The 26,196-nt window shown below is 39.8% G+C and overlaps 1 protein-coding gene across 1 annotated transcript; it reads right to left on the reverse strand.

Moving 5' to 3' along the window:
- Nucleotides 1-49: 49 nt before the first annotated feature.
- On the reverse strand, nucleotides 50-20,559 carry LOC109084940 (sodium-dependent dopamine transporter-like). The gene is given in 16 exon segments (XM_042740263.1): nucleotides 50-877; nucleotides 1,138-1,209; nucleotides 2,238-2,405; nucleotides 2,502-2,602; nucleotides 4,883-4,982; nucleotides 5,085-5,213; nucleotides 7,183-7,295; nucleotides 8,916-9,040; nucleotides 9,153-9,256; nucleotides 10,194-10,328; nucleotides 10,671-10,809; nucleotides 15,077-15,290; nucleotides 18,167-18,187; nucleotides 18,190-18,291; nucleotides 18,999-19,335; nucleotides 20,415-20,559. Coding segments are annotated over 15 exon segments (1,830 nt in total). The 5' UTR covers nucleotides 19,282-19,335; nucleotides 20,415-20,559; the 3' UTR covers nucleotides 50-853.
- Between the last annotated feature and the right edge of the window lie 5,637 nt (nucleotides 20,560-26,196).

Below are 26,196 nucleotides of genomic sequence, written 5' to 3' on the forward strand. Positions count from 1 at the left end.
ATTAAAAGAAATAATCTTTTTTTTTTTCATAAACACTTTTTATTGACATTTCAGTAGTTGACAAATTTCAGCAGGCACTGAAATCATTAAATTTAAAGACTTCAAATATTCGTAATAAACTTTCATGTAAATAAAAGTCTGATAGTCCCTTAATACAGCTGTAGATGACAACATTCAGTGCGACAGAAATCCTATTAATGCTGCCGTGTTTTATTGGTTTGGAAGGTTAACCATTGCATGGATTAAATACGAAGATGTTTGCAGACAATATAATCACTGCATGCTGTTTCCTACAGATTGATTTTCTGCAGTTCTGCAAACATGTAGTGACCAACGGTTAAACCTTCTTGCGACCTAAAGTCTTGGATGAGGATATCTCTTCTGCTCTTATGCATCCTATGATCGATACTGAACGCAAGCATGAAAATGAAAGAGTTTTGTTGAGATCAACTGAACTTGTTCAGTCGTAAATGCATTTGCACTTTCTTAGACACCAAGAGGATAGATTTATTATTTATTTACTTTTTTTGCAATAGCACTATTTACACGTCTCTAAACATTAGCGTTGCTAAAGATGTCTTTTGTACAGTTTTTGACACATCAAACACATTTTTCAATAAGGCTCAGTTGAACTCTGAAGATATATAATAAACAGTCAGTGGGGACAACATCAGGCATCATAACAGTCATCGTATACTGAGAGTAAAACTGATACTGACACACTGTGATCGAAGTCACGAAACAGCCACATGTCCGATTATGCAAGAAAGAAACAACTAGTTATACGCTTCTGTCGGGGTTTCCCTCGTGAAGCGAGTCCTCGTGTGCCGTCATCATCATCTTCACCATCTCCTCAAACCACCAGCCAGTGTTGAAGCTGTGAGAGACAAGTCATGTTCATACAGCGCTCTTCACAACACAAGCCGAAAGTATGCAACCAGCAGAAATCAGATCAGAAGTCACTGAAGACTTCACCATTAGAAGAACAATCACACCATATCTGTGCCGAGGATCGACTGTGATAACGGTGCAGTAAACATGTAAAATGTCACGATTAGCATAACTGAAAGTTCACCCATGAAATTTATGTAATCTTCCTTGTTCGGCCGTACACATGAAAGCAGCCATGACGCTCACCGTGAACTGCCGCACCTCTCCACGCTCCACCAGGTGATGTTCAGTCTCAGGAGTGATGGCGTACGCCAGTTTCTGCCGAGATAATCCAGCACCACATTCACACAGAGTCACGGAAACAACCAGACAAACGCAGGGACATCACTATAACCAAAGCCATCATGCATGCAGTATGATTTCTGAGCAGTGATATGTTTAACCCTTGTGCTGTGCTCAATGTGGTCTTCCTGCTCAAAAAATAAAATAAAAAATGATGCGGAAACACTTTATTTTAAGGAAAAATTCTCACTGCAAATGACCACTGTAGCATACTGGCTGTACTTATAAAGCACATATTAATGCCTTATTCTGCATGAGCATATTTTAGAACCCTTATTCCTTAAACCTCATACCTAATACCTTACTGACTATTAATAAGCAGCAATTTAAGAGTTTGTTTTGGCAAACGTCATAGCCAATAGAGAGAACTGGATCTTAAAATAAAGTGTGACCAAAATTGCTTGTAAATCTCTCATTATGTTATTTTATCATTGATCTTAGCCTGTGCACCTCAGTTTTTGAGTGTACATTGACAAAATTAGCCACTAATAAGTGTAGTGTTCTTGTATTATTTATTTATTTATTTATTTATTTATTTATTTTTTCTCATAAGCTCAGATCAGTGATCAATCTGCTCCAAAGGGAAATACAAAACCTGTGCTTATTGCAAGAAAGTAAGTCGACAGAAAGATTGAATTCAAGTATAACAATATAGGTAAAGGTGGTGGGGGGGGGGGGTTGTTATACCATGTGTGAGCAAAGTCAGTAAGTTTTAGTCAAATGCAGTGCAATATTATTGCTCAGTAGTATTACTGATTCAGCGGCACTGACACTATTGGATGAGAATGAAATTTGAACTAAATAGATTGATCTGAATCTTCTGTAGAGCTGCTTAAAGATGAACTGAATTTGTATCATAATGAATTAATTATTCTATATTCCACTTTATTACTGTGAAGCTGCTTCATAACAGCCTTTGTATAAAGCACTATAGAAGTTAATGTGGCTTGACTTGATTCATCTTGACAAAGTGTTTTGCATATTGCCGAATATGAAATACTCACGTCACAGAAGCTTCCGGGCAGAGAGCAGAACTTGTAGAAGGCGTAGAGCGGCACCATGATCATGGAGGAGATGGACAGACACCAGCCCACCATCGTCGCCCACGTGGGGAAATAATACGAGCCGTACTTGGGAGGATTGAACGTCGCAAAACTCACAACAACCATGAACTGAGTGCAGGGGAGAGAAAACAGGCAGGGGTTAATGGTACCTGAAGGAGATTGGTGACACTTGTGTTGTGTTGGACAGAGAGACTGTGAACGCACCAGGAGGAAACACGGACTGACAAACTTCCAGCACAGTCTCCAGTAGAGGCCCGGTCTCTGTCCGATCATCTCCTGGATATCATCACTGAAGCGATCCACACCTGAACATCAAGAAAATGCAGAGCCACTTATTTGTCTTCTGCTCTTCAAAGTGCTCATGCCATTGAATCCAAACTCTGAATCATATCTATTGATGTTGTTGGTGAATCAATACCACAGAAATCAATGATGTTATTGCAGCTGTGAGGATGAACCATAATAGAAGGTATGAATTGTTTAACTGACTCATCAAAATCTTTGACTGAAGACATTTACGTATCAGGCGATGTGTTTAACCAATTTAAAATATTTAAAAAGCAACAGGTGTTATGGATTCATATAACTAATTTATCAAGTGTTACAATTGTCCAAACACTGTTACAACGACTGTAACGCTTTGGAATCGTGTGATCTCTGAGCTGTCCTTTCTCAGAAGTCTAGTTCAGTGTCTGAGAGATATTTTAAATGTTTCAGAAAGAAGTCTCTTCTGCTCATCAAGGCTGCATTTATTTAACAAAGAAATACAGTAAAAACAGAAAAACTGTGAAATATCATTATGATTTAATATAACGGATTTCAATTTAAATATACTGTATGTTAAACTGTAATTTATTTCTGTGATGTGCAGCTGTATTTTCAGCATCATTACTCCAGTCTGCAGTGTCACATGATCTTCAGAAATCATTTTAATATGATGATTTGCTGCTCAAGAAACATTTCTGATTATTATCAATGTTGAAAACAGTTGTGCTGCACAATATTTTTTTATTTTTATTTTTTTTGTGGAAACTGTGATATATTTTATTTTTCAGGATTCACAGATTAATTCAAATCTGTTTGAAATATAAATCTTTTTGCAACATTATAAATGTCACTTTTTTATAAATTTAATGCATCCTTGATGAATAGAAGTGTTAATTTCTTTTATTTTAATAGAATTTTTGAACTGTAGTGGCCAGTATAAATATTTATCACGGTATATAAAAACTGGCATGCAGAATTGTAGTAGCCACAGAGTTATGAAGGAAAAGATAATAAAGATCACAGCTTCCCCCTGCAGTCCCTTCTCCTTAAACGCACTTGACCAAACAACATATTTTAACATGTGAATATGGCAATACTGACAAAGTGACAGCATTAAGCCATGCTCCACATGAAACAATATCACTTTGAGTTTTGATGAAAATGACAGAATCCTTGGAAGCAAACGCCCTGTAGAGCAGATCTCAGTGAGTCCGTGGCCGCAGGGTTTGCTCGAGACTTGACGTCTGATCGCAGCAGACAGCGAGAGCAGAGCTCAGGGCCAAAGGCGCAGGTAAAGCAGCCTCCAGAAAGGCCAGCGGGGCCCGGGGCCCGTGTGTCTCGCAGCCTGTGACCCGCACAGGTCAAACGCTCTGACGGTCCTGAGCTCACCGGGTCAAGCTGAAGATCAGGTCTTCAGGAATCGCTCGCTGCCTCGGGTCTGTTTGCAAAGTTCACATCCCTGCGACCGCATGCCAGATCACCGAAGGCAAAGAAATGGCTTTTCCAGGAGAAAGCCAATGCGTGAATTACATGGAAACATTTGAGGAGAATTTCTAACCGAATATACATGATAAATATACACAGTATACACACATATATTATGTAAACATAAACTTTTGGATGTGATTAATCGCGATTAATCGTTTAACAGCACTAATTATTTTATTTTTTGTCAAATATATTTTGACTTTTCCCCATGCCTTACACACTTTTGAGCTGAATTTTTGTGATAAACATGAATATGTCACCTGCTGACGAACCACTGCAGCATGAAAAACTGATCACTTTTTTCATCTGCAAGTAAAAGCTAATTTAAAAGCAAGTAAAATGAATTTATTTTGTTTTAAAACTTTTCAGAGTAATATTGATGTTGTTTTGTTTGAAATATGTAAATATGTATTGTTGGTTTACTAGTCACTGTATTTTAAAGGTAGTTTTTTAGTTTGTATTATTATTATTTTATATATATATATATATATATATATATATATATATATATATATATATATATATATATATATATATATAATTTTTTTTTTTCAGTTATAGTTTGAGTTATTTTAGCACATCAAATTAAACTAAATGAAAATGAGAAACATTTTCTTGCTAGATCAGAACTAGATCAAAATTGACAATCTGCAGTTAGAATCGAATGTCAGATTGATAGGTGTTTGTGTGGAGAGCGTTCCTCGGCTGATATCAGAGCTCTGGGGGCCTAATGAGCGCCAGTGGCCCCGGAGCACAGCCGTCTGATAGACCATCAGCCCCTAATGCCACATCAGCTTCACCACACATGCAGGAGCAGCACTCCGCCTCACCGTAGAACCAGGCGATGCCGATGGCCTCAATCAGCACTCCAAACAGAATCGATGTCCCGGCGGCAAAGTGGTCCAACAGCGTGAAGACGTAGATGCCACCCTGCAGAGAGACAGAGAGACGAGACCAGATCAAGACTCCACACCAGACGCTCTTCATAATCAGACGGAAAGCTCATTAGAGGAGCGTTTGTGTCTCACGTACGTTTGTGACACAGCTGAGAGAGATAAGGAATGTGGAGACCACGATGAAGAGCGTGAAGAGCTCTCGATGTTTGTGCAGGAACTTGAATTCGTCGATGAGTCCCGTGATCACAGACTCCATTCCTCCCATCTGAAAAACAGCGTTCAGATGTAGTTACAGCGCTGGCGTTCATCAGGACTGAGCCTCCAGTCGTCATTTACAGCATTGACCCTCATAAACTCACATGGGTCCATTTTGACCCGGAAGAGATACTTACATAAACATAAACATAAACAAAATAAATAAATAAATAAATAGTTTTTAGCAAGGGAACAAACCTTTGAACAAAATAACTGTAAATTTTTTTTTAGGAGATATAACCATTTGAATGAATGAATGAATGAATGAATGAATGAACAAACAATATTTTGTGTTCAAGTAATTTTGGACTCAGTATGTATGGAGTACCATTAGGCGGCAAAAAATACTTAGTTATATTAGTGTCAAAAACTTTTTTTGATAAACATGAATATGGCACCTGTTGACGAACCACTGCAGCATGAAAAACTGATCACTTTTTTCATCTGCACGTAAAAGCAAATTAAAAAGGAAGTAAAATGAATTTATTTAGTTTGAAATCTTTTTAGAGTAATATTGATGTTGTGTTGATGTTGTTTTGTTAGAAATAAATATGTACACTGTAAAAACAAATGACCATGAATTTAACGGTAAAAGACTGTAAAAATGCTTCAGTAAAAACCTTTTAAATGGTTAATGGTAAATTCCCCTACAATATACGATGAAAAACTGTTTTGGACATTACATGTAATTTTACAGAAGTATGCCATATTTGAAAGTGAAAAAGAATGTAAAATTAACAGTGAACCACCGTAATTTGCCATTCCCAGAATTCCCTGCATTCCATTTCACATTTTAAATTCGGATAAGACCAAAAAACAGTACACAGAATCTCGTAGACTACAATTTGCAATTAGACTGATGTACTGTTACTTCCTCTACAGTCAAAAATCTGGGTGTTATATTAGACAGCAAAAAAATCATATTTCCCATGTTACAAAAACAGCATTCTTCCATCTTAGAAACATTGCCAAGCTACGAAACACGTTACCTGTTCCTGATGCAGAAAAGCTAGTTCATGCATTCATGACCTCTAGACTGGACTATTGTAATGCACTGCTAGGTGGTTGTCCTGCATCCTCAATAAACAAGCTACAGGTAGTCCAAAATGCAGCGGCTTACCAGGTCAAGAAAATCTGATCATATTACCCCAATTTTACAGTCTCTGCACTGGCTACCTATTAAGTTCCGTATCAGTTACAAAATATTATTACTTACCTATAATGGTTTAGCTCCCGTGTATCTAACTAGTCTTCTACCACGCTATAATCCATCACGCTCCCTAAGGTCACAAAACTCTGGACTTTTGATAGTACCTAGGATAGCAAAGTCCACTAAAGGAGGAAGAGCTTTTTTAACATTTGGCTCCCAAACTCTGGAATAGCCTTCCTGATAATGTTCGGGGTTCAGACACACTCTCTCTGTTTAAATCTAGATTAAAAACACACCTCTTTGGCCAAGCATTCAAATAATGCATCTCATAATCTTGGACAGCGGTTATATCTGATCAAATGTACATTATTATTCTTTGAACTGAATTGATTTTTTTAATTATTATTATTGAAATAACTGTTTCTCATCAGTTTAAAGCATTACAAAGGAACAAAACATATTTCAGTACTTCAATGGGTTGCTATATTAACATTTTATCAGATGATGAAATTACGGTATTTAAATGTAAATTTAAGGTAAATAAAAAAAAAAAAAATTGCTACCATATTTTTACAGTAAAATTTTGGCAACCACAGCTGCTATTTTATTTATTTCTTTTTATATTCACTCATTATTGAAAAGATCAGATATGATATGGTTTTAGTTGGAAAATATGAAGTTATGACTGTTTTATGTACTAATTCTTCAGGTCCAGATCGACCCAGAATGTGAAAATAGTCTAGAGATTTTTGAATGTATTATGAGTCTTAATACTGTACTGACAAACTCTTGTGTTCGAGATCAGATCAGACAAGATCCTGAGACTCACAGCGCTGTCGATTCCCAGAGTCAGCAGCATGATGAAGAAGATCACAGCCCACACTGAGGAACCCGGCAGTGTAGCAATGGCTTCTGGGTAAATAATGAACACCAGACCAGGACCTGTTGAGACGCAAACAACAAAGACTCAACACCTCCACATACACCGTGGTAAAAACCACAGAGAGTGGCTCTGAAGATGCTGTATTAATCGAGAATTGATTAGAATATCACAATCATATCAATTCCAGTTATAAACCAACACACTGTATATTTTCATATGCAATCACCAAAAAACATGCATATTACATTTTCATTTACACAACACCCAAATAATTTACACATCTATTATTAGTTAATTTGTTCTATTTTCCACATTTTTTTTATGTCATGTCCCATGTTAGTTTAATAGTAAAGTGATGCAATATTAATTACAAATTACAAACTCCATCAGGTGGAGAAATATGTTTTCCTTCATTATCTGAATTATCTAAAAATTATGCTATTTTTCAAACCATTAGGGTTAGAAAGATTTGTGTGTGTGTGCGTGTGTGTGTGTGTGTGTGTGTGTGTGTTAAGAAATTTATACTTTTATTTATCTAGGATGCATAAAATTGATCATTAGTGAGTAAAGACATTTATAATGTGATTTCTATTTCAAATAAATGCTGTTCTTCTGAACTTTCTATTCATATATCACAGAGCAGCACAACTGTTTTCAACATTGATGATAATCAGAAATGTTTCTTGAGCAGCAGATCATCATATTAGAATGATTTCTGAAGATCATGTGACACTGAAGACTGGAGTAATGATGCTGAAAATACAGCTGCACATCACAGAAATACATTACACTTTAACAGAGATTCACACAGAAAACAAATTTTAAATTGCAATAATATTACTTAATTTTGCAGTTTTTAGGCCTACTGTATTGTTAATCAATTGATGAGCAGAAGAGACTTCTTTCTTTTGAATGGATATTTATCTATAAAATTAATTCCAAGCATTTAGGCACAACTCAGCAGATCAAATGGTTTTAAAGATCATAAGAAAACATAAATTAGCTGTGCATTTGTGACGGCAAATACAAATCGGTCCAACAGAAACAGAAACGTTGCTTAGAATCCGACAAATCGACATGTTTCTTTTCCACTGACATTCTGCCTCTCACACATTATTGATTTTGCTCTCAAATAATTCTCTGTCTCCAGACGCTGCTGTTTATAAGAGTCTGTCATGATGAAGATCAATCAGGACTTCACATTTACAGACCACATGAAGCACATGAAGCATTCATATTATTATAATGTAGTATTACTTATATAGTTTAGAATGTATTTTAAATTGATATGAATCAAATTAAATAATTTTTTATTTTTTCTAATATAAACTGTATATATATATTTGAATGTAAATTATTTAAATGCTGCATAACACTTTATGGGTTTGTTAATTATTGTGCAAACAACAACACTTCATTTTCCCAAAGTAGTTCATGTTGTTCAGCAAAATATAATGGCAACACTTTACAAAATAGTAACATTTGTTAATGTAAGTTATCATATAACAATACTGTTCATTGTTAATTCATGTTTGTTTATAATGCATTAGTTAATGCTAACTGAAAGTTAAAATGTGTTAGTACATAATAATATGAGTATTAATAAATGCTATATTATATGTTATTGTGAGCTGCACATTTTCAGTCGAACGACAGGCACACAATAGAAACTCACTCACCGTCTGTGGCGACTTTATCTAGAGCCACGTTGTGTTTGTGTGACATGTAACCCAAGAAGGAGAATATGACGAAGCCAGAGAAGAAGCTGGTCAGAGAGTTGATGGAGCTGGTGATGATGGCGTCTCTGTAACACAACATCACTCACTTCAAACATGCATCAAAGGGCTTTGAATTCAGCGGTGAAGTGTGAGAAACTGTGTTTGGGCTCTCTCTGCTCTGCACGACTCTCTGCTCACCTGTAGCAGTTGTTGCTGAATTTGTTGTAGCTGGAGAAGGCGATTAGCACACCAAACCCCACTCCCAGAGAAAAGCAGATCTGCGTGGCGGCCTCGATCCAGACCTGCGACACAAACGGCGGCCGCCGCACAAAGGGGCCGCACAACAGCTATCATTAGAGATAATTGCAGGAAACTCATTCAGCAGAAAGATGAAAGACACTTGTGAATACAGGGTAATTTTGCAAATTGCTGCTGCACACATGTGTCTAATCTAATTCTGAAATTGCCGCTTTGAGGTCTCTTTGCCAAGTGGTGCTCCGGGAAAGAATCGCAGATCGTGGAAAAACTTACTTAAGGCTGATAGTAACTTCACCTGCCGCTGCGCCACGAGGACATGAGCGATTCTTATGAGACTGATTCATAAACACACACATACACACAAGTCTGAATCTGTGTGACTGATTGATCAAAACTCTAATATAAATGTCACAGGCTCTCAAAGAGCGATAAACCTTCTGCTGCTCTTTAATGTAATTATACTCTGTGCGTTTAAAGTCGAGCGTTACACATCTCAGCAGGTGTGTGTGTGTGTGTGTGTGTGTGTGTGTGTGTGTGTGTGAAAGAGAGAGAGAGAGAGAGAGAGACACAATTGCATCTGACAAAACCTTCCTTTGGGAACATCCAAAAGCTTTGGGACACTTCAAAGCTAAAATTATCCAAATATCAATTATTGGATATTGAATATTGTTTTATTCCAAAAAGGTGTTATTTTAGTAGTATGGTTAGGTTTTTAACACAATTACTTTATTATCTTTCTATATAAAGTCTATATAAAATGAGATACACTACCGTTTATAACCTTGGGATCGGGATTTTTTTTTTTTTTTATGTTTTTGAAAGAAGGCTGCATTTATTTGACCAGTAGAGTGTAGGGTGATAGAAACAAGGTTTGTACAGTATAAAACCATTATTCCTATGGAATGTCTCCATAAACCATAAAAACCAACATGTGTGTGTGTGTGTGCATGTGTGTGAGAGAGAGCGAGTGTGTGTGTGTACCTGAGCATCACACAGGCGCAGGAAGTCCACGCTCAGGTAGGCTTTAATGCCATCGATGGCTCCAGGCAGTGTGACGCCACGCAGCAGCAGGACAGTGAGGACGACATAGGGCATCGTGGCTGTAATCCACACCACCTGCACACACACACACACACACATGGCATGAATGTCACCGTACAACATAAATACATCACATTTATACAATGCTTAAACTACCAAACAACTAAACATTCACTTATATTCCAAGAACAGAACAGCTGCATGACAGCTGTAAAGTAGACTTGAGAAGAATGGTGTTGTGAAAGTTTGCAAGCACATTTAATCTATCAGAAACACTGATTGGTTGATGTTTGTTGGTCTCCTGGTCTGGCCAGTCTGGTTTGTTTTAAAGGGGCTTTGTGCGCTTACACACTGAACACCAGCCTGGAGAGAGCAGAAGACAAGCAAACCACTTGAGGTTCATGTAAGATCTCGAACCTTCCCTGAGGTCTTGACTCCCTTCCACAGACTGAAGTAGAGTACCACGATGACCACAGCCAGGCAGGAGGTGAGCTGCCAGCGTGGCAGACCCAGGTCATCGATGCCAGAGCTCTCGTGAAGATGCAGCACGCCTCGCCTGCAGATCAAAATCAACATCAACATATGATCATACTCTACACTTACAGGTTCAGGGCCCAGTTGCATAAACTTGTTAAGACTGTGTCGTAAGAGCTACTTTGATAGTTTGGTGGGGGTTCAAACCTCAGTGAGCTTTGCCTGTGGATAGCTCAGAATCTGAACCCTTCAGAGCGAAGCCTGCCGCCAAATATAAAGTTCAGGACCTCTACAGTAATCTTACTCAAACAGAGTGGTCCTGACTGAACTAACATTTGCCAAAGGGTAATTAGTCTTAAGCTGGCTGCACACTAGAAAGTTTTCAAATCATAAATAATTTTAAAACCATGGGAGACCACACACAAGAAGACAGTACCGAACTTTAGCCTTATAATCTTCTGAACACGCACACTAGACGATTCCACCAGACCATGAGACCACACACGAGATTACAGGGATGATTTCACAGTGACACAAGATCAAACGTGACTACAGAAGATAAAAAAATGGAGAACAACTGACGTTGTCAGCTGGCTTTCCTGGCTGTTCTGTTTCACAGTGAAGAACACAGTATAACATAGAATATGGGTGATGTATCCTGCCTTCGTGGCATGTTTGTGTTGACCAAATTTAAGTTAGTAGTAGTCGTAAATATCAAACATGTCTAAATCGGATGCAGTTAAATTATCATAATGACACCACAAAATAGAAAAATAGAAAAAATTGTTTGCGACAAGTTTCAAATCGGGCCACACCCCCTGATCATACAGGAATGCAAATCAGGACTAGCATGTTATTAGGAAATGCAACTTGCAAAGATTCATTAAAAAAACAACAAAAAAACACTTCTTCTGTAGGTGAGACTGGATCACAAATGATTAGGGGCCTGTGCAAAACTACGTAATTTTGACAGGAATCTCAGAACAGCCTGATTTGAGAAAAGGGATAAAAAAAAACACTGGTTGGATTTTTATTATTATAAAAATCATAAATAAATATGCGATTCCAACACACATTTATGTTCAAACAACATGTAAAGTGAATTTTGCATCCGATGACCCTTTTAAAATCGTCTAGTGTGCAGTCAGCTGTAAGGGTTCACTACTGTGAGGAACGAAGGAGCGCGGAGACGATGGAAGACATACGAATAACAGTCTTTATTAATCCTCAGAAGGGTAACACAGGGCAGGCAGGAACACATACGTAGCACCATACACAGACAGGAAGACATTTAACACTGGACAGGAAACAAGGGGCAGAACACACTTTAAATACTGAACTAAATGAGGGAATTAATGAGACACACCTGAGATAAATCAAACACAATCGAAACAGGAACAGGAAAATAACCAAATATGGGCATGTCACACACAAGGGAAAACTAGGTCAATGGGAGCACATGGGGAGCAAAACACAAATAGACACTCCATATTCCTGACATATCGCCTGCCTCCTGGAAGGCGCGTCCTCGCGCCAAGAAACAACAGAAGGAGGTACGGGTGGGAACTTGGGAGGAGGCTCAGGAGGAGGACGGACACCCAGGAGGGAGACAGCAGACAGAGTCCAGGGAGGTGACGACAGAGGGAGGAGCCAAGTAGGATACGGGGGAGCCAGGGCAGATCAGGCAGAGGGAGGAGCCAGAGAGACAACAGGAGGAACTTGAAGCAGGAGGAGCCAAGCAGAACCCAGGCCACGACTATGACGGCAACCCACGGTGGAACTGACAGAGGGAGGAGCCATAGAGGAGGAAGGGCTGACCACTCCAGGGGGCCCACCAATGGCAGCAGAGCAGGTGGCGGAGGAGCCCGAGGTAGAGATGGAGAGACGATGATCCCGGAGGACAGAGAGGATCTGGAGGTCCAAGGTGGAGCACATGGCTCAGGCGACCAAGGCGGAGGCAGGGGTCCAGAAAGCAGCGTTGGAGCCGGAGCAACAGAGGACCCAGGTGGAGCTGAAGGGATGGAGGAGCCTGACAGAACCGGAGGGATGAAGGGACGAGGCGAAGCCAGAGGAGTGGAGTCCTGAGGAGACGGATGGTCAACGACAGACCAAGGCGGAGGCAGAGGGACAAGGGAGCCTGGTGGAGCCAGTGGACAGCTGGGCCACAGTGGAGAGAAGGGAGCTAAGAGCCATGGTGGAGCCACTGGGTCGTTGGGTCGAGGTGGAGTCCAGGACTCAGAGGCTGGAGGCGGAGAGGTCGGGGATTCTCCAGCCACGATGACGATGAAGGATGGCAGACCCACGGAGCTCGACTGTACTGATGGTGGGATGAGGGTGAGCAGAGGAGCTGCCAGACGACAGCGGTAGAGGAGGCAGGAGCGGGCGGCTGGGCAGCATTTGTGAGCCTTCAGGTTTTCAGGGCTAAACTCTGGAACAGGAGACCTCTTTGGGGTGGACAAGGAAACCACTGCCCCCTCTGGGCAGGATGTGGGAACAGGAGTGACAGAGGGCTCCAACCAAGGAGGGAGGAGAGGGGGCAGGTCGGTATATAAGTCCTCCAATTCTCCTCCAGGGTTGCACAGTCCCAGATCCAAAATCATCTGGTGAGATTCTCCTGGGAACAGACAAGGAATGGAGAACCGTTTCTCACCAGTGTCCACTCCACAAAGTTGGTAAAATTCACTCGAGGACCATCCTCGGACGACAGGGCTTTGCACACAGTCTTCAAACTGGCGTCATAGAGTGACAGACTGTGTCATCCAGGTAGCTGGTGAGACTTGCGAGGACCAGGAACAGTCTGGTATGGCCCTCGAGCAATCTCTCCCCCTGCTCCAGCAGGAAGAGAAGGCATTCAGGGTGTGGGACGGGAATCCATGTGGAACAAAAAACACTGGGTAAAATGGAGAAAGAGGGGGAACACGCAGTAATACTGTATGTAGGTCCAGTGTTCTGTCAGGGTCGCTACTGTGAGGAACGAAGGAGCATGGAGACGATGGAAAATATATGAATAACAGTCTTTATTAATCCTCAGAAGGGTAACACAGGGCAGGCAGGAACACACACGTAGCACCATACAAGGACAGGAAGACGTTTAACACTGGACAGGAAACAAGGGGTAGGACACACTTTAAATACTGAACTAAACGAGGGGAATTAATGAGTCACACCTGAGATAAATCAAACACAATCGGAACAGGAACAGGAAAATAACCAAATATGGGCATGTCACACACTAGGGAAAACTAGGTCACTGGGAGCACATGGGGAGCAAAACACACAGAGACAGTCCATATTTATGACACCTGCATTACTTTTCCAACACAAACAAAACCAATCTACCTTTTCATTACTGAATAAAAAAAAAAAAAAGTTATGACCTGTCTCTCCAATTTTACAGTCTCTGCACTGGCTACCTATTAAGTTCTGCATCAGTTACAAAATATTATTACTTACTTTTAAGGCCCTTAATGGCTTAGCTCCTGCGTACCTAACTAGTCTTCTACCACGCTACAACCCATCACGCTCCCTAAGGTCACAAAACGCTGGACTTTTGATAGTACCTAGGATAGCAAAGTCCACTAAAGGAGGTAGAGCTTTTTCGCATTTGGCTCCCAAACTCTGGAATAACCTTCCTGATAATGTTTGGGGTTCAGACACACTATCTGTTTAAATCTAGATTAAAGACACATCTCTTTAGCCAAGCATTCTCATAAAACATCTCATAATCTTGTACTGCAGTTAGATCAAATACACATTTTCAATCTTTTGCTTGGGTTGAACACATAATTTTTGCTTGGTTTGAACAGCAGATATGCTAATTTTATCTCTATTTGCTTCTCTGTTTCTGCAATGAGATTGACATTAACTAGGAATTACAGAAGCTTCAGTCTGGATCCAGCCCTTACAAAGACCTGAGATGACTGAACAACTGTGAAGAGATGATGCTAACCCCTCAGACAACATATAAAACTACCAAACTTTGCTATTAGTTTGATTGCAGCATATAATTGTTGCTGTTAATAGTGTTCATCCTCTGTTTGATTACATGTCATTAACTAACTGCATGATTTTTACCGTACATTTCTGTCATATGGACATCAACTTGACATACTCACCAATGATAAGCTACTACTAAATATAAAGTAGAAACTTTAAAATATAAAATTAAATTTTCTGTAAAGCTGCTTTGCAATGATTTGTATTGTGAAAAGTGCTATACAAATAAACTTGAATTGAATTGAAAAGTCTTGATGAAAAAAAAAAAAATAGATGACTAACTTTTTAAGACTAATCTACACAGTTAATGCAGCGGCCCCAGGTCAGTGTTTGTGAAGGTCATGTGTACGTACTCGAAGTACTCGAGCGCCGGCGTGGTCTTGTACGTGTCGTTGAGCAGCGTGGAGTTGAGGTCGGAGCAGTTGGGACTGTTCCAGGTGTTGTTGCAGTGGATCCAGGGCAGCTCCCCGGAGAAGGAGGAGAACAGGTAGAAGAGAGCCCAGGCGATGATCACGTTGTAGTAGAAGCCCACGTACAGCGAGATCAGGATCACCGTGAAGCCCACGCCTGAGCAAAACCAGCAGAAACATGAAGATACTGCTGCTGGAAACACCATCAGCTGCTCACCGGCTTATGTTCTGAATGATGGTGTGTTGGTTAACTAACTAGTTTAACAAACACGTCTTCCTTGGTCAGTCTCACCATGCAGACCATGCTGGTCAGTCAGCCTATGGTAGACCACCAGCTAAAACAGCATCAAAGCAACACTAACCTTTTCAGCAGGAATATTAGATGACAACATTTATATTTAAATTCATAACATAAAATAGAATATAAAAATATATATTGTGTAGGAATTACTTTAAAAAATTAGCAATTAACCATTTTCACTCAGAAATTGCTAGTAAATTTCAATAATATTGATAAAAAAGCAAGTAACACACTGAAACAAGAAATTGTGAAGTAGAAAAACTGAAATAGTATTTTCTCTGTAGAGTACTCCAATAATATTTTATTTATTCATTCATGCATTTATTTATGTATGTATGCATGTATTATTTATTTATTTATTTATTTATTTGCTACATTTAAAAGGACACAAATCAAATTAGCATATATCTTATCAAATTTATCTTAATATAATTTGTCAACCAAATTTTTTAATGATAATTGTTTCATTAACTTTTATTTAGAAAAAAACCTTTGTAAAGGACCCTTAGAACATAATTTTACTCAGTGCACTCAGGAAGTGACATCATTTTCACTCTTTGTACAGAAAGACAAGTAAATAATTATAATAAATTTTACAATAATTTTTATAAACATTGTCATGTTGATTATATTCACAAATATACATTATTAATAACATATCCTTAAATTAAGTTTTTGCTACACTGTTTGTGGAAATGCCAGAAATGCTGTATTCACTGCAGTCTTTACTCCTGAAGAAGTTCCTGTAGCACATCAGTCAAAATGACAGAAAGATTCACAGCCAGTGAACCACAATGAGAGCTAGTCTGAGTGCTCAGAGTTAGTTTTCATAACCCCCCCGTGGCTCGTCTAACGGAGCTCTTTGTCTGAAAGCAAACAGCAGGATTCTCCCGTCATACATCAGCAGCACATGTGTGATTCCCGGCCCTCGCAGGCCATCGATCCTGAGGAAGCAAACATGTTGATCAGCGCTAATTACAGTAATCTCTCCTCAAGCGGCAGGCCTACAGAGAGCCGAGCTTGTGATTAAAATGTCCGTCTCCGTCTCTCTCTCTCCGCGAGACGCTTGACAGCCGTTACAGACTCACAAAACAGCCGTCTTTAAGGAACAGATGAGGCTTTGTCAGTCCTGAAGAGTGTTCACAAACACGGCTCTACACCAGGTTTAGATATACAGTATCAGCTGAAGAGCATTCACTGTGAAGGACTGGTATCACCTTTAGAAGACTTTCCAATTTCCCCACTTAAAATCCAACATGCACCAACCGCTCTAACAAACCAGCACCAGAACAGCTGATATAGCCAAACAACTATAGACAAGCAGGTGTGATCATTTAGAGCACAATAAAGTCCCAATTCTCTTCTTCAGATCAGCACAATGGTTTCTTTAAAGCGCCTCTCCTACCACATCAGAAAGCCTTTTTTATTGTTTATATTTAATCTGCTATACCACATTAAAAATATACAAAACACAACTAAAGTGTTAGTTTTGTGTACAAAACTCATTTTAAGCATTTAAGCAAAAACCTTTAGATCAAAAGGTTGCTCAAGATTAAATGTGTCCAAATAAGTCCATGTGATATTTTACTATCATTCATACTAGTATAGTTTTTATTAATATTTAGAATTATTTTTTTTTTATATTTTTTGTTTTCATTTTAATTTTGGTTAAAGTTTTAGTAATTTTTTTTTATTAATTTTTTTTAAATGTCTATGTAGTTCTTATTTTAGTACAGCAAGTTAGACTAAATGGAACTGAGAAGTGCTGTTTAGCTGCAATTAAATGAGTTTAAGATTTATACATAAGATATATAATATTGTATTTCAAAAGGAAAGTTCATCCAAGAATTTAATTATTTACTTAACCTCAAGTTGTTCCTGTATGAGTTTCTTTCTTATGTTGAACATATAAAGTTTAAAGAAGGTAGGTAAGCAAACAGTTGCTGTTAGCCATTGACTTTCACATTATAAGGGGGAAAAATACTATGGACATCAATGGCTACCAGCAGCTGTTTGCTTACCAGCATTCTTCAAAATATCTACTTTTGTGTTTGACAGAAGAAAGAAACTCATACAGCACTGGAATGACTTGAAGGTGAATAAATGATGACAGAATTTTCATTTTTGGATATCTTCAAGGTTTAAATTTTAGTTTTAATTTGTGTGAGTTTGATTGTTTTTTATTGATTTTTTATTGAACTTTGTTAAAACTGGTGGTAATTTGTTGTGTTCTACACGATTAATCTGAGAATAATGAAGTCTGTGGCATTACAGTCTCTTCAGACCAGAACATTGGTTTCTGCGATCTTTAAGGCATTCTAAGGAACTGCAGAATAATCTGTTCTTTACAGACAGTGTCTCATATCCCACTATAAATCTTGTTTATTGAGGAACAGTGAATAACTTATGGTCATGGTGCTTCGCTATCGTCTGTATGCTGGTGTCATAATGCAATGCCAGTGAAGTGACACCAACAACTGACGCCTGGCAGGCAAATTTCATACTAAAAGCCAATTTTTCTGTCTTCCATTTGACTGCAGATGATTTGAGCTGGAGATAAACAGCACCTGTCCGCCGTTTGCCATGATGAGTTTGTTTCTGGAACACAAACACCTTCTGCCTCAAGAGCCAGTGAACATCTGATCATAACAGCGCTGTCACCTTAAGACTTACACAGGCCAGAGGATCATAGTAAATCACACACTAAGGGAAACTTTCTGAAGGTCACGTACCTTTGAAGAGGGGGCAGATCTTCCTGATTCTTGTTGATGGTTGTACTGACCCAGAGCTAACTCCATGTAGAAGAGCGGCATCCCAGCGATCACCATGAAGAAGAGGTACGGCACCAGGAACGCACCTGACACAACCGCACCATTATAGAGCACAAACATACTCAGGCGTACATGTTAGAGTAAGAGTATGATGATGAAATCTCTGAAATAACACCAGTGGAAGTCTGGGAATCATGTCATGATGACAAATGAAAACTCGCTTTTATTTGAGCTTCTTCTTTGTCTCTAAACAGAGGAGCACTGCTTTCTTCTCTAACTTTTACAACTCAGTAAAAATAATCAATTAATACAATTTTAGTTTTATAATATAATATAATATAATATAAACAAACTTTAGTTTTGTAAAAAAAAACAAAAAAAATAATTTAATTTTAATTTATTTATTTATCTATATAGTTTTTATACATTTTTTTTTTGTTATTTTAGTATATCAAGTTAAACTAAATGAATATGAGAACTAAACTAAAAAAAAGTGATTTTTTAAAAAAGCTTTTTAAATGTATTATTATTATTATCATCATCATTATCATTGTTCTTGTTCTTGTCAAACTGGTGACGTACATTGAGTTCACATTATTGTTTCTTCAAGATTTTACAGGCTCTATATCGTTAAGCTTTTACATTTTAAATCAACATCTCTCTTGATTTCTCAGACCGTCAAATTTAGCTGTAAATGGTCAATTTCCACATAAAAACAATATAACTGAAAAGGTTTAATAAATCTCATCCACATGGCTTTGTGAAGCACATCTCAGACTTGTCCGTCTCTCACCTCCACCATTTTTGTAGCACAGGTAAGGGAACCTCCAGACGTTGGCGAGGTCCACGGCGAAGCCGATGACAGACAGGAGGAAGTCGATCTTCTTGCCCCAGGTCTCACGCTGGTTTGGTGGTGTCTGACCGCTGGGACTGACCAGGGCCGAGGAAGTGAACTGCACTCCATTCTGCTCCTTCACCAGGACCAGCTCCACCTCTTTGGGGCCGGCGGTGCCGGAGGGTTTGACGGGGGCGATGGTCGAGGACATGTGTGTGACCGGGAGTCTGCCTCTTAGCATGGGTCGCCGGTGGGCCGTGGAGGACGAGAGAGCGGCTTAGATGCAGAAGCCTCTCTGATGGGATGAGGAGAGCAGAGATGGACGAGAGGAGGAGAGAGACGGAGGGAGGAGCAAATCAGCCATGTTGATCAGAGACCCAGACCTGACGGAGCTCACTAAGAGTCTCAACTAGACCAAGCTATTCCACAGTCAGCAAATACTGCACATGTAGAGCCATTCGAGAAGAAATCACTTCAAAATAGTCATTACGTTGTAATAAATGTGTTATTATGTTGTAATAAACATGTTATAAATGTCTTGGAACAGCAAAAATCTTTCTAGCAAATGCCACAAGTATTTAAATGAACTGTTTTACTCAAATCAAAACATTATTTAATCACCAAATCAATTATTCTACCAATGAAAGTCATTTTAAAATATATCTCCTTAAACTTTTATTGTTTACAAATAATGTTTATACACTGACAAAAAAATAGTGAAGAAGCTGCTTTTAATCAAAGATTGCTAGTAAATTTCACAAATGACAGGAATTGAAAATGCATTTTTGAAGTAAAAAGAGTGAAATAATATTTTCTTGTAAAACATACACCAATTATCTCTCTTTCTTAAACAGTGTTTTGTTTTGCTAAATAAAAACCAAAGTGTGGTTGAATTAACTGAAATATACACAGTAATATATATATATATATATATATATATATATATATATATATACAGTATATAAGTTCCAATTAAAATAAAGATTATTGTAGTACAGAGAACATACTATTTGAGTCTTTCTACCTCACAAATTTCACATTTAATTCAATGTTTGACTTGTTGTTTTTTTGTAATTATCTGTGAAATTTACTTGCAGTTTCTAGGAGAAAATGTTTTTCATCAAATTTTTTTTTCTCCAGTTTATAGAATAAATTCAACATGAATCTGACCACAATTAAGCTGCAAATATTGAAATGAAAATCATTTAGTTAGTATAGAATCTAATTTCTATGACAAACTCAACTGCAGCTCAAACAAGAGCACAAAACCCGACTCTCAGAAAAGCAGCACCTGTTGAGTTTCTGAGATTTGAACTATCTGTCCAAATAGCGATCATGCCATAAAAACAGTGTAAAAGCATAATAAAATTCTACCTTCAGTGTGGGGTAAAGCACTTCTCCAAACAGCCTCTTACTTCTCCATGCGTTGATGATCCTCGTCAGCGTGTGCAATAATTACGGCCATTCTTTGCAAATGCAGACGTGAATCAGGAGCGTGGACGGTCTTTGTTCTTTCTCAGGTAGAGGTAGGATAATATTCTACTTACAATGGCAGATGGGGATGTGATGTGTGAGGATGTTCACATTTCCTTGTCTTCTTCTTCTCTTCTTCTTTCTGATCCTACTCCTCCTCATGCTCCTTCATTTTAATTATTATCATATAATGAGGAGAAGAAGCATCAGGAGACAATGAGGCTGCTTTTCAGAGATTATTCTGAATTGCACTTCTTCCCCTTTTTAAAACAGCCATTTTTTTCTATCTTGTTTTAAGCATAAACTCAACAGTTTAACAGTGAAACAAAACAGTTAGATGTATGCTTAAAACAAGAAAACAAAACCTATGAAAACATATCTCATTTTAATTTATCAATGGTTGGTCTTTGCTAAAGACACCTTATAAAGTTCTCGTTTTGGATCTAGAGCTGTAAAAAAAAAAATGTATGAAATAAAAATCTTGATCGTTACAGTATTTATTTATTTATTTGTTTATTTGTCAGGGACAATGCAAAAGAGACACATTGTAACAGGTTACAATAACTTGAACCGATGTGTTGCATATAGGGTTTCTAGCTGAAGCTAATTTGCAACCCCTGTCCCTGGTTAGTATATTGTATATTTCAGAAGATAATACATTATACACTAATATAATGTCTTTCTGCTTCCAAATCTCATATTTCAGTGTGCTACCTGCTGTTTCTCTATAATTGTTTGTGAAGTTTATTAGCAATTCCTGAGTGGAAGTCATTTCAAGTAAATCCTACACCAGTAGTTTTTTTCACTGTATGAAATAAATGTTTATACTGAGATCGTCTGATTAAAGATCATGTGAGAATACAGAGGAAAAACGTCTGAGGAGCAGGAGATCAGTTTGCTCTCCATTAACCCTCATGGAGAAATCACTGAGACACGGAGGAGATCCGAATGGCCCACAGCACTGCTCAATGAATGACATGAACATGTGTGGTTTTAGGGAAGTGTGTGGCATGATTGTGGCGATGTGATGATATTTCAGCGTGTTAATCTTGGCCTGAGGCTGAGCATTAATCATCTGAAGACTGCATCTGTTGAAGTGAGACAGCAGTTTGGCTCCAGTGCAGCAAATACCAGATCAAACGGAGGTTATCATCTTACCCTTTCACACAAATCACAGATCCACAGGCAAACAACAAGACCTGTGTTGATGATGAGAACACAAACCATCATCTGACTCTGCTAAACCAAAACACTTCAACAGACAGTAAAGAAGATCAGAATTCATCACCATTTACAGAACATACGTTAGTTTCCATGTGACAGTAACCTGGCAGGTTACTAATGTAACCTTGGTTCCCTGAGATAATAGGAATGAGTGTTGCATAAACACATTTATCGGAAAACTCCTGTAACTCTGAATGCTGAAGCCTAATTTGCTCACGTTTGTGTAGCTGCACAAACATATGGCATTTCAGCCTGCCAAAACAGGTGGAGCCAACTGCTTATATATAAGTCAGCAATGAATGCAGTTTCAACAGAATCTTTTGACTGATAGCAACAGTCATCGACTCGTGTGCAGTGGTATAGTAGGGCAGTCTACGCAACACTTGTTCCTGTTATCTCAGGTAACCGAGGTCATATGGGGGATCAGGGTGATCAGACGGACAAGGTCCATGCCTGAAGGGCAAGGACATCCAAGTTATAAAACCTATGGAAGGTTGACAGTGAATACTGCCTCATAGATATCTCTGATCAAGACTCCTCTGGAGTGCTGCTCTGATTGCCTAAAGTGGCTAGAGCACTCTACATAAACTTTAAGAGCCCTAACCAGGCAGAGTGCATTAGGACCCTGCTCGTCCTCTGATTTAGGAAGATCCAGAAGGGTGATAACCTGTGCTCTGAAAGGAGTGAAGTATAGCCGTGACTTAGTTTGAGGACGACTTTACAGTTATTAAGCCCACTCAAGTCAAGAAGCGCTGAGTGAAAGTGCTTGCAGATTGCCCACTCGCTTAACTAATGCTAAAGCCAATAAGAGGGCGGTCTTAAACAACAGAGGCTGTAAATCAGCCGACTGGAGTGGCTCAAAGGGAAGGGTCCTGAGGAGTGTGGATAAGTCCCCGGTTAGTACAGTATGAGAATGAGGCAGATTCAATGTCCAAGCTCCCCTTGGGAACTTAACAACAAGTTCATTATTGCTGACTGACTGGCCAGCCACAAGAGTGTGATTTGCTGCAATAGCTGCCACATATACTTTGAGCAAGGAAGAGGTGTGCAGCTCTCACAGAAAGGTTAGAATGGATGACACGTCACATGAGGATGGTTCCTCAATTTGGACTGCACACCAGTCAGAGATCACAGACCATGTAAGGGCATAGAGGTGTCTCGTAGACAGGGCTCTAGCCTCCAAAATGATGTTAGTTATCCTCATGTGGAGCTGTCAAGAGTCCCATTAGGGGCCAAACATGAAGGCTCCACAGCTCGGGCCGGGGCTGCCAAATCAAGCCTCTTACTTGGGAGAGGAGAGCTGAGGGAGCATGGCAATTGGAGGAAAGGCATGCAGACAAGCGTTCCTTTGATAAATAAGTTGGGCAGTGAGAGTCTTCTGAGGCGAACAGGTCCACCTCTGTACTTCTGTAGACAGACCATATTTTCTGAATCACTTGGTGGTGTAGTCTCCATTCTCCTGATCTGATACAGGCAAGGGGCCTTCCAGGGAGCCACAGCTCTGATGCAGCGGTGGGTCACCTCGAAGTGAAGGCATTCCAGGTGCCAAGTGTGGGATGGTACATGGGCATTGAGCCAGAATTGGAGGGCCTACATGTGAAGCTATATGAAGCAGACCCAGAGAAATCACAGAGGAGGCAGTCGACATGAGGCTGTGTATACTCTGGAAAACTTTGATGGGGTGAGAAGCCCCCAATGTGAACCACTCTGCTAGCCTCTGAATTGCAAGTAAGCATCCTGTTGTGAGGCAGATCTGCATCTGGGCATCCCCTGGCTGGAAGACAGAATGCACTTGGCTAAATTAATTTTGAGCCCAATGCACAGTAGGTGACTGAGCAGCAGTGATCTGTGAGCAGGAATTTCCTGATCCGATCTGGCTAACACAAGCCAATTGTCAAGGTAATTCAGAACTGTATATAGATAAAGTGGTTGTCTTGTAGGCTAGCATCAGTACCTTGAATTTGATGCGAGTGTCTATTGGCAGCCAGTGCAAGCTGATGAAGAGAGCTGTGACGTGAGCTTTCTTCAGCTTGTTGAAGACCACACTCACTGCTGCATTCTGGATCAGTTGTTAGTACATGCAGGAAGGCTGCGAAGAGAGCATTACAATGGTCCAGTCTGGAGAGAACAAGAGCTTGGGCAATGAGCTGTGCAGTCTGCTCTGAAAGGGAGGGTCTAATCTTCCTAACGTTGTATAAGGCAAATCTGCAGGACCGGGCCATTGTAGCAATATGGTCTGTGAAGCTTAACTGATCATCAGTCACAACTCCAAGGTTTCTGCCTGTCCTGGGAGTAGTTATGGTTGCCTTACCTAGCTGTATAGAGACGTTGTAATGAAGTGCTGGGTTTGATGAGACCATGAGCATTTCTGTCTTAGCAAGGTTGAGTTGAAGGTGATGATCCTTCATCCAGCCAGAAATGTCTGTCAGAAAGGCTGCAATGCAAGCAGCTACTGTCGGATCGTCTGGTTGAAATGAGAAGTAGAGTTAAGTGTGATCAGCATAGCAATGATAGGAAAAGCCATGCTTCTGAATGACAGATCATAAAGATGACATGTAGATGGAGAAGAGAAGTGGTTCAAGTACTGAGCCTTGGGGAACCCCAGTAGCAAGAAGTTGTGACTTAGAAACCTCACCCCTCCAAAACACCCTGAATTACCTACCTGAGAGGTAAGACTTGAACCACCGGAGTGTAGTTCCTAAGATGCCCATTTTCATGAGGGTGGACAGGAGGATCTGGTGGTTAAGTGTGTCAAAAGCAGCAGACAGATCCAGCAAGATGAGTACTGAGGATTTGGAAGCTGCTCTTGCCAGTCTCAGGGCTTCAGTAACCGAGAGCCGTGCTGTCTCATTTGAGTGGCTGCTTTTGAAGCCAGATTGGTTGTTGTCCAGGAGGTTGTTCTGTGCAAGAAAAATAGAAAGTTGGTTGAACGCAACTTACTCAGGTGTCTTTGCAATGAATGGAAGAACAACAAGAGCGAGTAACCTTGTTCTATAGTCTGCAGAACCCAGCTTGACATGCCAGCCATGGCTTCCCAAGCCTGGAGCCGGGCACAAGGGGACTGAGCATTTTGAGTGTCAGTTCACTGTACGGGGGCAGGGAACTGATATTTGTGCTGTTGTGAAGTGGAGAAGTGCTCTTTTAAATAGGTGGGTCTGCTATCACAGCGGTAATTTGATCGGGCACATGCTGAGTGGGAAGGACAGGCACAGCATGAACAGAACTTCACTTAAAGGCTTAGGCAGGAAGTGCAATGACTTCTTTGCTGCAGTGAAGCGCTCTGTCCTTGAACTTCCAGGAAGAACTCTGACATCTTTGGGGGGAGATTTAATTATGATGTCCTGGTAGGGACCATTCGTATAGGTGGCTGCGGGCAGGCTCTTCTGGAGCTGACCATTCTAAGCTGACTGATTTACATCCTCACCACAGCATGGTGAGGATGTAAATAAGTTCGCTGTCCACACAGACCCATGTTGACTCATTAAGGGGAAGGGTGCTGGGATCCTCTCCAGAGCACTTCCAGTCCTCTGCATCTGAAGCTGTCAGTGACATGGAGTCGTCATAGTCTTGTGAGGAGAGTGAAGCATGTGGGACCTATGCTGGTGTGAGCTCACTCGAGCCCTATAACTCAGCTCTGTGACTCAGCTGTTTTTTCCTCCTAGGCTCCTGGCAGGGGAGAAACAGGAGAGCAGGAGGGGCGGGGTTGCCTTCATTGAAGAAGGCAATCCGCGAGCGAAGCAGGGCAATAATCATGCTCTTGCAGTGAGAGCAGTCTGTCTCAGTAAGCACAGCCTGTGGGGGACACACTCACTGTGCCCATCTAAAGCATGCAGGGGTGCCCTGCACGAGCCACACTAATGACACAACATTTGCAGTAATGCAGCTGAAATTTACTCCTAGGAAATTGCTCTTTTTGTTTGCTGGATGGCTGCAGGGGAGAAGCGCTGAAGAGGAGCATCTTTCTGCTGTCAGGGCTCTTCTATGGTGAGTATGCAGGCTTCTTCATTCTTCTTTGTCAGTGTCCAGCAAGGAGATGATCTTTGCCCTGAAGGTGAAAATTGATTGTCGTTTCTGACATGCTGAAATTTCATTTGTTCATGCAGCTACATGAACATGAACAAATCAGGATTCAACATTCAGACTTACAGGATTTTTCCCATAAGCATGTTTTAAGCAAAGTGGGAGGCCATTTTCAAAAGGGAATTAGACATTATTAACTTACAAAATTTAGGAAAACTGAAAGCATCATACGGCCAACATTGGTTATGTATGGGGTTAGAATTGCACAATTCTAAATAAATAGATTATGTTAATCAGATTATTTTAAAGAGATTAATTTAAGGAGATTAAGAAAAGTAATAGAAGAATAAATACAATGAGATCCACAAATAAATCTAAAGAGTTTCTCAAACATGAATTAAATTCACAGGAAAAGAGAGATTTGCAAAAAAAAAAAAAA

The sequence above is a fragment of the Cyprinus carpio genome, chromosome B16 (genome assembly GCF_018340385.1).
Source record: "Cyprinus carpio isolate SPL01 chromosome B16, ASM1834038v1, whole genome shotgun sequence".
NCBI lineage: Eukaryota > Metazoa > Chordata > Actinopteri > Cypriniformes > Cyprinidae > Cyprinus > Cyprinus carpio.